We start from the raw sequence: 13,841 nt of genomic DNA, 5'->3' as shown, positions 1-13,841 counted from the left end.
GCAACACTACTAAAGCTGCTAATATAAAAGTTATCAAAACTAACAAATGTAGAAGTGAAGTAGGACTTGTTGGACTGAATGGATTGTTTATGTAGCTAAGCACACAATAGCTGACACATTTTATGTTGGCAAAACTATGCACTTTTGATGACATAGGATTTGCCAATACACTTATGCAATAAGGCAGAAGGATAATGCCAATGCCCTAACACAGGCATTATATGGTGTAAAGGTTGATAATCCAAGCAACAGTAATTGGAAGAACAGAATCAAATATAGAGAACTTATTTGGCAAATGAGGTTGAATGTTATTAGGTTTCCAGAAATTAATGATCATGTCTCCACACCCAGTGAGTGTTGAAATGAGAGCTCCTAAACAGTGAATATTTCCTACTTTTATGTATGCATTACTCATGGTTCTATTACAATATATTTTTATTTTTCATGTTTATAATTATTACTTTTGAGTTAGTTTTGACTATTTGTATTAGCAACTTTAACTGTATTAAGTTAATTTATTAAAGTCATTGTCTCGGACAGATTCACCAAAAAATAGGTCACAAGACAAGTGAGAATTTTTAAATAGCTGAACTTAAGAATGTTTTAACTATTTAGATGAGGTCCTTTTACTTTGTGAAGAGACAAAAAAATCGACAATCCCTTTTGTGGATTTATCCTGCAGTGCGACTGAACCTGTGACTGTCACAGTCTCATTACTTTTGTTGAATCGATCTATAACAAACAATGAAACCATAATGACAAATAAAACTAGACAACATTTATGACTCACTTTCTTGGCAGTTGTCAAAGTCCAGCTGTTTGCCACAATATATGATTAAGAATGAAGTGAAAAATTCAAAGTGATAAAAATCATTCCATATAATAACAGCTTTTCAGTGGGGGTTGTCACCCTTCCTGATAAATTCAGAATACCAAAAGATAAGCTCACCTCCTTGTCTGTCCATACTTCAATATCATGAGCAGCAAAAAAATCACCTGGTCGCAATAAAATGCTTTCAGTCTTCATATTCATTGCCTACAGATATTAAAAAGAAAGGACAAAAACATAATTCCTGACATCTAGAACCGTTTAAATGCCTTTATTCTAAACCAGTAATCTACAGTGATACCAGGTGCTACTCACTTGCACCCCCCACACACGCAGTAAGTGTACTTGGTCTTGTAAATAAAAGACAGATACTAGTGACACTATAGAACTAGTTTAACAGCGGGGTTTGGCTGTGTAGTACCTCCAATACCATGTGTACAAATTATCTACTAGTGGGACAAATGATATGTCAGGCAATATGATGCACGCAGTCAAACATTTAACATTATTTTAATGTTCCACTTTCCACAGCAAAAGACATTCAAGTTTAATAAGTAAACCAGAATCCTTTCAAGACCCAAAACAAGTAAATTCAAACCACAAAAACTCTTCTCCCAAGATTTATCTCTCTGCCAGTTTGTTATTTTGGTAGGCCATGATGTCCTACCAACTGTGACAGTCACATATTCCACGGATATGCTATCATCAGAATGAACCTAAAGAATTTTTTTTCAACTCACTAGGGATGCAGTCTGTGTCTCGGCTGGCAACACAATATTCACAAGACTGGATTCAAAGTCTGTTTCTTCAGATGAGTCCTTTTCTTAATATCATCTATCCCTCATGTACATCAAGCCACATTCCTATCTGGTTAATTTCTTCCTACTTCTGGAAGTGATAACATGCCAGGAGGTAAAGTAGATTGCCACGGGCATTGTCTCTCATTCATTAAAAGATCTCTAATGTTCTTTACAGCCTCTCAATTCTAGTTTAGGAGGAGTCATATGTGCATGACTACTATGAGTTATTGCAAATGTGCCCCTCCACAACATTTGCAGTGGTCAGCCAGAGTGCATGCACTCACAGGCAAAGCCTGCAGCAACCCAGAGTCCCTGTGTGCTAGAGTGCATTACTGGGATATCCACAAGATGAGTTCTGGAGCAGGCCATAAACCAACTCCCTCTCCCTTGATTGCCGAGTTAACTTTGGCCACTTACACCTATTCTTTGCTAGACAGCTCTACCAGGATCTAGCCAGTAACGAAACCTAAAGCATCTGAGGCACAATCAGGGCACCAACAATTTGCTGCACAGCTGGTCCAGACAAGTGTATGTTACCAGTTTTTGATTCCATTTCACTTTGTAATACAGCCTGCACTTATGAAGTGTATACAGTGTGAGAAAATGTACCTGCACACCAGCCATCTGTTCTCAGCAGACAGATCACTGGACCTTATCAGCTGCAGTATGAAGGTAACTGGATGACACTGAAGAAAATGTAATGTGCCACCTATGCAAACTTCATCCATGTACAACTGCAGCCCACAACAGAAAATTAGTGAAAAAAAAAAAAGATTGCAATGCATCATTCCCATTGGATATATGAATAGACATGTAAAAATATGGCTTTGCAAGTTGACTGCGTTAAACAGGTGTATGAACTATAAAGCATATTTCCCACTTTGTGCCAGTACTGTTTAGAAAGACAATGAGGGGACCTGAAGTAACTGCAAGTAAAACAGTATATTTTTCTTTTAGAAGTTCTATAAAACATTCATAATGTAAATTGCACATTATGCTGTAAATGCTGTAAAACAGTTTTGTATGGCATGCATTCAGGGTGTTTTAAATGTGACTTTTTTTTTTTTTTTTTTTTGCAGGGGGGAGTCTTATCAGTGACTGTTACATTTGCTAAACCAAGAACCTACTTTTTCCTTTTTTGCAAGGTATCCAGGCTTTACAGTGAAACAGGATAAGAACAGCTGGACAGAAGCAAGCTAAAATTAATACAAGGCTGTGATCCTGGGCTTCTGGGGCAGTGAATGTAAAAGTGTACTGATCACATTAGATGAAGAATTAAGATAATTTCCCATTTTATAGATGCAGATATCTAGATTATTGTTCTTGGTTAAAGCTATAGATAAGCATTTAAGCAAATAGACATAAAAAATAGAAAAAAAAAGATGAAAGACATGGGACTGATACATGTCCTACATTGATTACTGTTACATTATTGTCTACATATGGGAGGTATACTGCCAAGGACACCATACATCCTAGAAGCATATCAAAGCTGTGGCATCATCCTCTCACAGGAACATAGGAAGTTACTAGGCTAATGGGCCTAGGGGCCTTACAAGCCTAGCCAAGTTCTACCCTTATTTCAACAATCAGCACCTAATGACCCGGTGTGAATTTATGGTTACTCAGCCAATTGTCCAGAATGTGTCTGAAGAGGGCCAATAAGGTACTCTGTTTGACACGTAGTGGGAGTCTGTTCCAAAATTGAGGGAAAAAAAATAATGCAAATCTAGAAGTGCTAGAGTGCAGATCTCTTCATTTCAAAATCACTGTGCATTCATAGATTATGGTCCTCCATTACCTTTGACCTTGAAGGACCTAGACTAAACTTGAGTAACTGTGACAGCATGAGGTGCCACATTAGAAAATACTTATAATTTCATACATCAGATTAAATTCTAAATAATTTGTCTATTCAAAAACAGTGACAAACTAATGTACAAAACTATCACCAGTGTTTTCATAATATAAAAACATGGACATCAATTGTTACAGGGTTTAAATGATAAAACAATCTGGTATGCTCCTCAATACATGATTTACATGCTTTGTTTGCCCCACAAAGGTATCACTGACTCATGAAACACAATAAACCACATAAAGTTGGGGAACAATAAATTCCAGTAGGAACGTGTTTTACACCATTAATGTATTCAATATTTTCCTTATTCATTTTTAAACAGAAAATATTAATTCCTTCCACATGGAAAGATGCCACTGTCATAAGTAACAATGTCTCTTAAACATTAATACCAACAGTGTCTAGACAGCTGTGAGATCGTTCTGAATCATCCTTTAACCCATGAATAAGATTTAATACAGTGAGGGAAACTTTATCTTCTTCAGTGGTGTCCATCTTTGATAGTAAAAACCTACAGTGCAACTGAGGAAAAGTGCTGGAGGCCAAACACTGCTACGAAAACAAGAGTACAAAACACTCAAGAATATGACACCAGACATTTCTTCAAATGTTACCAATCGAAACATTTAAACAAGCCAAGCGATTTCCAAGTAAAACATATAATACAGTGTCAAGCAAAACACTACTTAAATACTACGTCCGGTTTCGCAGTACCATACAAATCCAATACAGTCACACAAATCAAGTTACTTTTATTAATTCGTCTCTTACCATATACATGAGATATGCTCCAACTGTGAGATTGTGAAGCTGTACATAAAGGAATTCCAGCCATGAAAATCCTCAGAACTTTCCTGCTGCCATCCTGTACATTGAGACTTCATTTTCACGCTGGTCTGTCAGCCATGCACCTGTGCAAGTATCTAGTGTGTGTGGGCAGATAAGTATCCCCCATTAGGGGAAATTTGTACTTTCCTTCACTTTTGACAAAACATTTCTATTTTCATTTTATCTAGTTTGGGAAAATGTGACTGTGAGAGCCAGATACCTTATAAAGATAGCCACACTAAATGTCTTTTCGGCTTAAGGCCCATTCGTAAGTATAAAGAGTGTTCCAGTTGTCTGTCTTTTGTGCCTAAACCATTAAGGAGTTGCTTATCTTCTCTCAACATATACCTTGAATACTACAGACTTAAGGAGATTGAGGGGGTAAAGAAGGCCTCTGAACCTTCCCAGTCAGATGTCCCAAAACAGCCAAAAAAGAAACTCAGATTAGAAGCTCGAAGCTTCTATTGTCCTGTCATACCCAGACATCTGTGCTGTGGTACTTGGTGAGCACTTAGACTTCCCACTGTTTTCCATTACTCCTGCTGTTGCAACCCTGTTGGAGACTGATAAAGCACAGCATCTTTGCACATCTTGCTCGACCAATCAGACATCTAGACTGGCCATTAAGGGGGAATCATAGTTTACTGTATCTGAGGAACCAGAGGGAACACATCAAATTTTGGTCCAGGAAGAAGTTCCTGGTGCCCTGACTGAGGTACGTTAGGGGCCCGATCGTCCCAGTTACATCCATGCTGACACTACTAAGAAAAAGAAGCAGAAGACTCAACATTCTTCATCTTCTACTCTTTCTGCTGTTAGGGATCCTGAGGAGTAGTGTATAATTTCTCCCTGCAGTTTTTTAAGGCAATCATGTCCCAAATCATGGAATAATACCACAGAATCAATCAGACTTATACCCCACTACTATCCCTTCAAGGCTAGGCTGAAAGAATATCTAACCAATAATTGATCTGCCTATGCTCCATGCCATCTTAGCACTCTTTTCCATTCCCTTCTTCCCAGTCTTAATAGACTTTTTCTTGATCTATCCTACCTCCCTTCCTGCACCACATACTTTCTACTCTAGCCTTTCTATACTTCCTTAACCTTCTAATGTTTCTTCCATCTAGTCTTACACTAACCTTTATCTATCCCAGAACTTATGACTGAAATTTACTACCCAAGTCTCTTGCTAGAAAGTATATATACATTTTTATTACATATTACTTATTCTGTAATATATTTTTCACACATTAATGTAACATATATATAAGGAACTCTCTTCTGTCTATATAATGCATGTTCAGCTTTGCTTGCTTTATATTTGCTTGTTTTCTTCTTTTATAGAATCCACAAGCTGTCACCTATGTTGATTTGTAATTCTGTTTAAATTGTACAGTAGAGCTTTTCTCCCAGGGCCTTTACTGAAAATGGGCTCATACCCAGTTGTACTTTCCCAGTAAAACAAATGTCAAATAAAGCCTCCTCAACTTCTCACTTTTTTCTCTTCTTCCTCTCACAAAACAGATAGTGATTCCCTTTCTGAACAGGAGGATATGGAATCTGAGGTAGATTTTTTTTTAGCTTACTTCTCTCATTCACCTGTTGGATTTGAATCAAATGATGAAAATATGTCCCCATACTCCCCTTCAGAGGAAATTCCCTTTGGATACTGTGTTAAGTGTGATACAACATTTCCAGTGGAAAGAAAAGCAGGTCTCTGATATTCAGAAAAGGTACTGTGACTTAAAATATATGGCAATCGTCAAACCGTCTGCTATACCCTCCAGTCTCAGAAGCTTTGAAGGATACTTTCTGCCACAGCTTCCTTAATTACAAAAACTCAATCTCCAGTACCGAAGAAACTTGACAGGTTTTACAAGGTTCCAGACACCCACAAATTTCTTTAATAAAGTCTTTCTTCACACCCTGCAATAATTTCTGTAGAATCTGATAAACCCAAGTTGCTTCAGTTTGCTAAAGCTTTGCCCAATAATAAAGACAGTGGGGCTATGGACAGGTGCAGAAGGAAGGTGTAAACCTCAGCTACACTTTCTTTCCAAGACAAACTATCAAACCCATACTCTTAGATATTGTTTGTCTATTATGGGAGACATGTACAAATTACTGACTGACATGCCCAAGTCAGATAATAAAACGTCTTTATTGTCTTTGCTTAATTCCACGATCCCAGTTGCAAGGTACTCTATCAAATGCAGTTATGGTGCTGCTGATGCATCTTCCATAACTGCAACTACAGGGTCTGTATTAAAGTACTTTTGATTGAGACTACAATTGCTGTTTGAAGAAGTCAAATCTGAATTATTGGATGCCCCTGGATAGCGAAACTTGTGGACCTGACACACAGAATTTTTTTTTAAATGCCTGCAGGAAAGAGGGAAACACATGCAAGACTTAAAAATTTTCCAGTTTTCGATCTTACTACAGAACCAGTTCTCATCCATCAGCCTAAAAATGTTTTATTCTTCTTAGTTCTGAGAAAGGAGGGTACATGGAGGCCCATTCTCCATCAGTCCTCTTTTCTAAGGAATCCAAAGTTCAAGATGTTCTCTCGCCAAACTTTGCTTCAAATTATACTTTCTCAGACTTTCTTGGTTACCTAACGGATGCATATCTGCATATTTACTTTCACCCACAGCAAAGAAAATTCTTGAGACTGCATGCCTTACAGTTTTTCACTTTCAATGTTCTGCTTTGCCTTTTGATTTTTTACCACTCAAAAGTGTATTTATGCAACTGCTAGCCTCAGTAATAGCATTCTGTAGGCTCCAGGGTACTTATATCTATTCCTAGCCTGACAATCTTCTCCAAGCTTCTTCCACACAAAAGCTTATCCTGAATCTCAACTAAGCCACAGACCTTTTTCTTTGCCAGGGCTTCACAATAAACTTGAAAAGTCTGTTCTTCAATTTCAAGAACTGGTCTTTCTGGGTTGCCATCTCGACACTTTTTCTATGTTGGCATTTCACCCATGGGACAAGATGCAGTTTCTGGTTACTCACTTCGTCTGTTCTTCACCTAGACTTGACCTCAGCAAGAGAGTAATTAGGATTCCTGGGGTATACGGTTCATCTATACAAATGATATCTTTTGACAGACTCCACATGAAGATTCAGTGGTAACCAGCAAAACGTGTGCACCGCAAATGGCTCTGAAGAAAAAACTAATAACCAAAATCACACAAGCCGCCATGGTCCACAGAAGCAGGCATAACCGGATAAATAAAAAACTTTAATAAAAAAACATACAAGTCGAACAAAAAAACAACAATAGTCAAGCACTAAGTGAAGGCTATAAACTCCTTCTACATTTAAAACCTAATATCCTAAATCACAAAATACATAACCATAAAAAGAAAATCTACCCTACTGGTTAATTGTGGCAGCCCATGGCTCTAAAACTTACCCTCTTGCAGTTTATTTAGATAGGAAATTGAAACCATTTTTAAACACATACCAACATATTTTAAGAGATTCATGGGATTTTTTGGCAAAATTTAAACTAAATTTTTTCAACCACTATACACATTTTTTGACTACAGATGTTATACATTTTTTTCATGCATCCCCCACAGTAGAGGACTAGAGATCTTTGAAGAGGCTATTTTAGAAGACCATCTTTATGATTTTTATGAGAAACGCTTTTTGGTTGATTTTATGGACCTAGTGTTAAGTAACAGCTATATTTTTTGAAGGGGAATACTACAAGCAGGTGAGTGGTGTCGCAATGGGGGCAGCGATGCTCACCTGGGAGAAGACGTTTTTGCTCCACTCAGGGTTTACATCTTGGTCATTTTATTCCAGATACCTGGATGACATGTTCTTTATTTGGACAGGGGATTTTTTTAGAGACAGAACTTTTTTTGAGATACATGTCTAATACCACTGATTTTTTGAGGTTCACCTATGGCACAGAACACTAATACACACTTTCTTGATGTACAACTCATGTTTAAAGAAAGTATCCTGTCTTCCAGTATTTATAAGAAAGAAACATTCTCAAATTCCTATCTTCATTTTACTAGTAATCACTATATGCACTGAAAGAGGAATTTGGTCAAGGGCCAATTTATCAGGGCAGCCTGGATGACATCAAATGAATAAATTTTTAAAAACAAACTTGAAAAAATGTTTAAGATGTTTCTCGATAGGGGCTACCCATACAATCCTGACTACATTTAAGATGGAGATTGTTGATAAAAGAGATACCAAGTTTCAATGTGTTTTAGGGAAATCCCACTTGTCTGAGACTGGTAAAGGTTGCACAGTCCAACCATGCTAATTTCCATATAGGGAAGGTCATTAGGCAGTACGGACTTAGGTCGATGGTTAGGATAGTTATCACTCACAAATGGGCCATCTTGAATTCAGATGAAGATCTATACAAGCACTTAGGTGACAGACTGACTTTTGTATACAAGGTACATAGTACTGTCAAGGAAACTTTAGAAACATACAAATACACAGATAGTTTAGGTACTTTTAAATGTGGGAGGTGTAACTATGGTCAACACATGTTAGAGAAAGACATTGTCACCCTTAATAATTGTCAATCGACTGTCACGTTTAAGAGGGGTGACTGTAATTCTAAAGGTTTAGTTTATCTCACAGTATGTAGCTAATGATAGTTTCTATGCAGGGAAGACAGAGAAAACTGGCAAAGAGAATCTATGAACATTTATATGACATGAGGAGATCCAATTTGAACAATGCTTTATATAATCATTCTATATTGTGCAGTGGTTTTAAAAAACTGTATTTGGTATCTTGTTAATTGTTCCTACTGACGCCAGACAAGGTGCCTGAGAGAATAGATTGGAATATAAGGAGCTCCTCTGGCAGTTGAGGTTGGATCCAACTGTTAAGCCTGGTTTAAATGAATTTATTTCTACACAACCGGTGCTTAAACTAAGAACAGCTAAATTATGAAATGGTTTTATATATTTTTTTTTTGCATATTTTTGGTTTAACTTTTTGAACACAGTATATACACTATGTGTAATAAAGAACAGTTAACTTGTGAATGTGTTTTACAATTTTTAGTATAAACATATTTGAAATTTTTATTTTATATAACAATATTTACTAAGAGTTAAGTTTTAATGTGAAATGGCATGTTTTTCTTTCTAGGGTTATGTATTTTTTGATTGAGGAGATTAGGTTTTAAACGTAGGAGTTTACAGCCTTCACTTTTAAAAAAGACCCGAATGTAATGTGATACTTAATTACCAATTAATTTTTTTCCACCTGGTTAACTGTGAGTATATTTAAGGAATGGTTTGCTAATGTTAGTTATGATGAAGTCCAGTGGATGGATGAAAGTGCTTAACTGTTGTTACTTTTTGTTCAACTTATATGTTTTTTAAAGTTTTTTATTTATCCAGTCATGCCTGCTTCTGTGGACCAGGGCGGCTTATGTGATTTTGGTTACAAGATTCAGTGGTGCCTAAAGTCTATTTGGGGTCAGGACTGCCATTATTTGAACCTTCTCAATTTCTCTCTTGCCCTTCATAAAGACGGAATTTCTTTAGGAGATCAACCAATTATCATTCCATCCAAGAGTACCTTTTCTGTTTCCCTCTCCCTGACAAGAAGGATGCTTCAGATCTCAGATGGGAGGCGTGTTCAAATAAAATAAAGGTCCATGGATTTTGTTCAGGACAGGCATACAGTTCTGCATAAATGTAAAAGAAATGAAAGCCCTGATTCTGGCCCTTCAGTCTCCAGGAACCCGCCAAATCCTTACAGACAATACAACTATAATGAGGTACATCAACAAAAAAGGAGGGACAAATCTCATCTCAGCAAACTTGCTATGACATTCCGGGAGATAGCTATTCAACATAATTTCTTTCTTCAGGCAGTGTATATATCCTCAGAGATGAATACTGTGGTGGAATACCTAAGCAGCCAAGGCAGATCCTATTGAATGGATGTTGAACACAGGTCTTCCTGCAGCTTATCCATTAGTGGGGATCTCACCAAATACATATGTTTAGCTCCCCTCCGAACAGGCAGCTCAGACAGTTTTGGTCCTGAATTCCACTCTCAAAGACTTGGTGAACAAATGCTATGCAAATCTCATGGAAAGGGCAATTCATCTATGTCTTTCCTCCTATTTCCAAGATCCTGCTCAAAATCAAAACGACAACCCAAACATGCTATCGGTGATCCCATTTTGCCCAGACAACACTGGTCAGGATAGAACAGAAGGGAGAACCAAAGTCAATCACCACAAGTTACCCCCACAGATTGGACTTGCTCAAACAGAAGAGCTCTCATTCAGCAAACCTGAAAAGAGTAAACCCAACTCTGAGTGACATGATTCAAATACCATTTAGACACTTTTTTTTTTGAGGGGGATGTACTATAGGTATTACATGAGGCTAGAAAACCTGCTACAAAAAATCTTATGTTTCTAAATGGAAACAAATTTCTATTTGGTGCAAAAAGGAAAGAAAAAAACAGGATGCTTACCATCTGGGCATCCTTACTTTTCTTTCATATCTGTATAGTTTGCTCAATTCAGGACTAGCACATTCTTCCATCAAGGTACATTTGTCAGCCATATCCACCTATATACTCTTACACCCACGACGTTCTGTCTGTTTTAAGTTCAGTCAGTTTTTAAAAGGCATCCTATGTATCAGGACACCAAGAAAATCTATACCTCCCCCTTGGGAACTGAATTATGTACTGAAGAAGCGGACTCTCCTTCCTTTGGGCCTACATCTGCCTTATCTCTAAAACTGTACATCTGCTAGCCTTTTTTAGCTAAGAGAGTCTCAAAGTTAAAATCCCTTGATGCAGATCCACAGTGGAATAACCCTCCTTTCTTGCCTAAGGTTGCCATTAAAATGTTTCTAAACTAGTCAAACTTACCCGCCTTCTTACCCGATCCTCAAAATATGCATGAAAGAATCTTACATTCTTTAGATGTCCATAGACAGCCAAGGTTTTATCTTGACAAGACAAACTATCAGGAAAATGGACCGACTTTTGTTATCTTTCAGGATAAGAAATTGGGTGGCCTTTCTATGGGAAATCCCTACTTTAAAGTCCATTCCATCAGAGCAGTAGCATCTTTTGGTGCCTTTTTCAAGGGTCTTGGCACAAGATAATTTTAGATGCAACTACTTGTACTTCCATTATTAAGCACTACAAAACTGATGCTCTATCCAGATCCAGGACTGGTTTCACAAGCTATATCCTTCAAGGAAGTCTGGATTTCAGTTGCACTTTCCCAGAGTTTTTTTCCAATGTCTGAGAGGAATAATCTTCCCATACATAATGAATTCAGCAACAGTGATCAGTGAAGGACACAGTACAGTTGTATAAAAGCTTACCATAACAGTAGATGTCCAAATATATCACTGTCACAGTATGAACATCCTCCTTTCATCCCCATTCTACTATATTTGTTTTATGTGTATATGTATGTATGTATATATATATATATATATATATATATATATATATATATATATATATATATATATATATATTGCAATGGTCATACCTCTTTATTGGAGTACACAATAAACTTGGGGGTACAATAGCAGTTACCCTAAGTGTGTCATTTTCTGCCAATATCTTGAATGTTTTATATTTTCTGTTGAACCAAAAGATTATATGCAGGGAACCGGGATGAGAACCTTTTTGTACAGCTTTTGTTTCTTGTATAAAGCAATGAGGAAACTTTGCTTAATGTGGGTCTTTTTTTTTCACCAGGAAGATTTTGCTAACAATCATCTATGCTTCCTCTGTACATTGAATAGGAATAATAAAAATATTAAAATTAAGTTAAAAAAGTGGTAAAAACCACTTAATTAGGTTAACATTGTCTGCTTTTTACAGCAGGTTAGTAATGGAAAAGTTCTTATGAATAATGAAGAAATGGCAGTGTTTACAAGATTGGCTGAAGGCTTGGTAATAGCACTCTAATACGCTGCACCAGTGATTGGAAGGAAACAATACTTAAAGAATTTGATTGGTACTCATACACTACAGGGTGTTAACTATCTGAGTGCAGAGATGCAAAGAACAGAGTGTGTATGTACCTGACTTGAGGACACTGCAGCAGCAGCAAAGGATTTTGATTGGAAGCTAGATCCTGTGCAGAGTTTGTTTCTGACCAAGGACTAAGAGTCAAGAGGTGCACTGCTGATAGGATAAAAATATTTTTAAGCCACTGGATTGGCTATAGCACAATATACACGTTTTTACCCAGCACTTATTTATGATCTGAAGAAGGCTTAAGAAGCCGAAAGCGCTCATCTCAGCTGGGAATTTCATGTTTTATTGTTTTTCTTCAAATAAAGAGTGTTTGTATCACTGTTGACACAGTGCAAGCTCGTGGTGGTGTATCCTGAAGATTTTTCTACTGTGTATAAAACTAAAGGGACTAAAAACATTATTACTGCTTGTATCTTGCTACCCATTATCTATAAGATAGAGCTTTCAGTTTCTCACGTTCGGTATTATCTTTTGTTTAGTTTCTTCTCATATGTGTGCCCTGTTCACCTCAGGCTTTGTCCCTACTTAATGGCGCACTGCTATACTCATCCCTCTCCACAAAGGAGGAGTGACTACAGACCCTAGGAACTATCGCCCCATTAGCCTGACAAGTCTGATATGCAAAGGTATGGAAAGCATCATCATGGACCTAATAAACATGGATATAGGAAATCTCCAAACTCTGGATCCCACACAGTTTGGTTTTGTGAAGGGTAGATCACGCCTGCTCAACTTGGTCGACTTCTTTGAGTCAGTCACCAGAGCAGTGGATGAAGGCAAGGCAGTTCATACAGCCTACCTTGATCTGGCCAAGGCCTTTGATACCATTCCCCACTCAGAAATCATAGAAAAACTCACTAAGCTAGGCATCACCCATATATCACTAGGTGGGTTGCAAACTGGCTCACAGATAGAACCCACAGTGTGAAAGTAGCTGACTCCAAGTCACAAGTGGAGTCCCACAGGGATTGGTCCTGGTTCCTCTCCTGTTTTGGCATCTACTTCTCAGAAGTCCAGTCCAACATAAAGGGACTCTGGCTGACAAAGTTCGCAGATGACTGCAAGTTGGGAACTATTATTAACTCCCCCAAGTGATGTTGACATCCTACAGAAAGGCCTCACTGAGACTAACGACTGGTGTCAGGACCATGGCCTTAAGCTCAATGCCAAAAATTGTGACGTCATCCCCTTTGGGAAAAACCCGGTTCCCATGAATTACCACACTGATAGTAGTCCACTGAACACAGAAGGCGTTATGAGAGATCTGGGAACACAGGTTGACAGCAACCTCTCTTTTGATCACCACACTGCCACTGTGGTCAGAAAGTCCTTCTATGTGGCACATCTCATCACTAAGGGTTTTGCATCCAGGAAGAAAAAAGTAATTATCTCCCTCTACTCTTCCCTCATTAGGCCAATTATAGAGTACAATGCCCCATTTGGCATGTACCTCACTAGACACCTGCAACAACTGGAGAGGCCACAAA

The 13,841-nt window shown here is 37.8% G+C and overlaps 1 protein-coding gene across 4 annotated transcripts in view; it reads right to left on the bottom strand.

Annotated features, from left to right (window-relative positions):
* The window catches only part of LOC122787576 (apoptosis-inducing factor 3-like), a 1,199,414-nt gene that overhangs the window by 729,986 nt on the left and 455,587 nt on the right, over positions 1 to 13,841 (bottom strand). For all 4 annotated transcript variants that reach the window (XM_044054360.1, XM_044054361.1, XM_044054359.1 and 1 more), the window contains one exon: positions 950 to 1,036. In XM_044054360.1, coding sequence (XP_043910295.1) covers positions 950 to 1,036 — 87 coding nt within the window. The remainder of the gene's footprint in view (positions 1 to 949; positions 1,037 to 13,841) is intronic.

This window comes from Protopterus annectens, chromosome 13.part0 (genome assembly GCF_019279795.1).
Source record: "Protopterus annectens isolate FY-2018-M chromosome 13.part0, PAN1.0, whole genome shotgun sequence".
NCBI classification, from domain to species: Eukaryota; Metazoa; Chordata; order Ceratodontiformes; family Protopteridae; genus Protopterus; species Protopterus annectens.
This window is presented reverse-complemented; position numbering and strand designations above follow the sequence as displayed.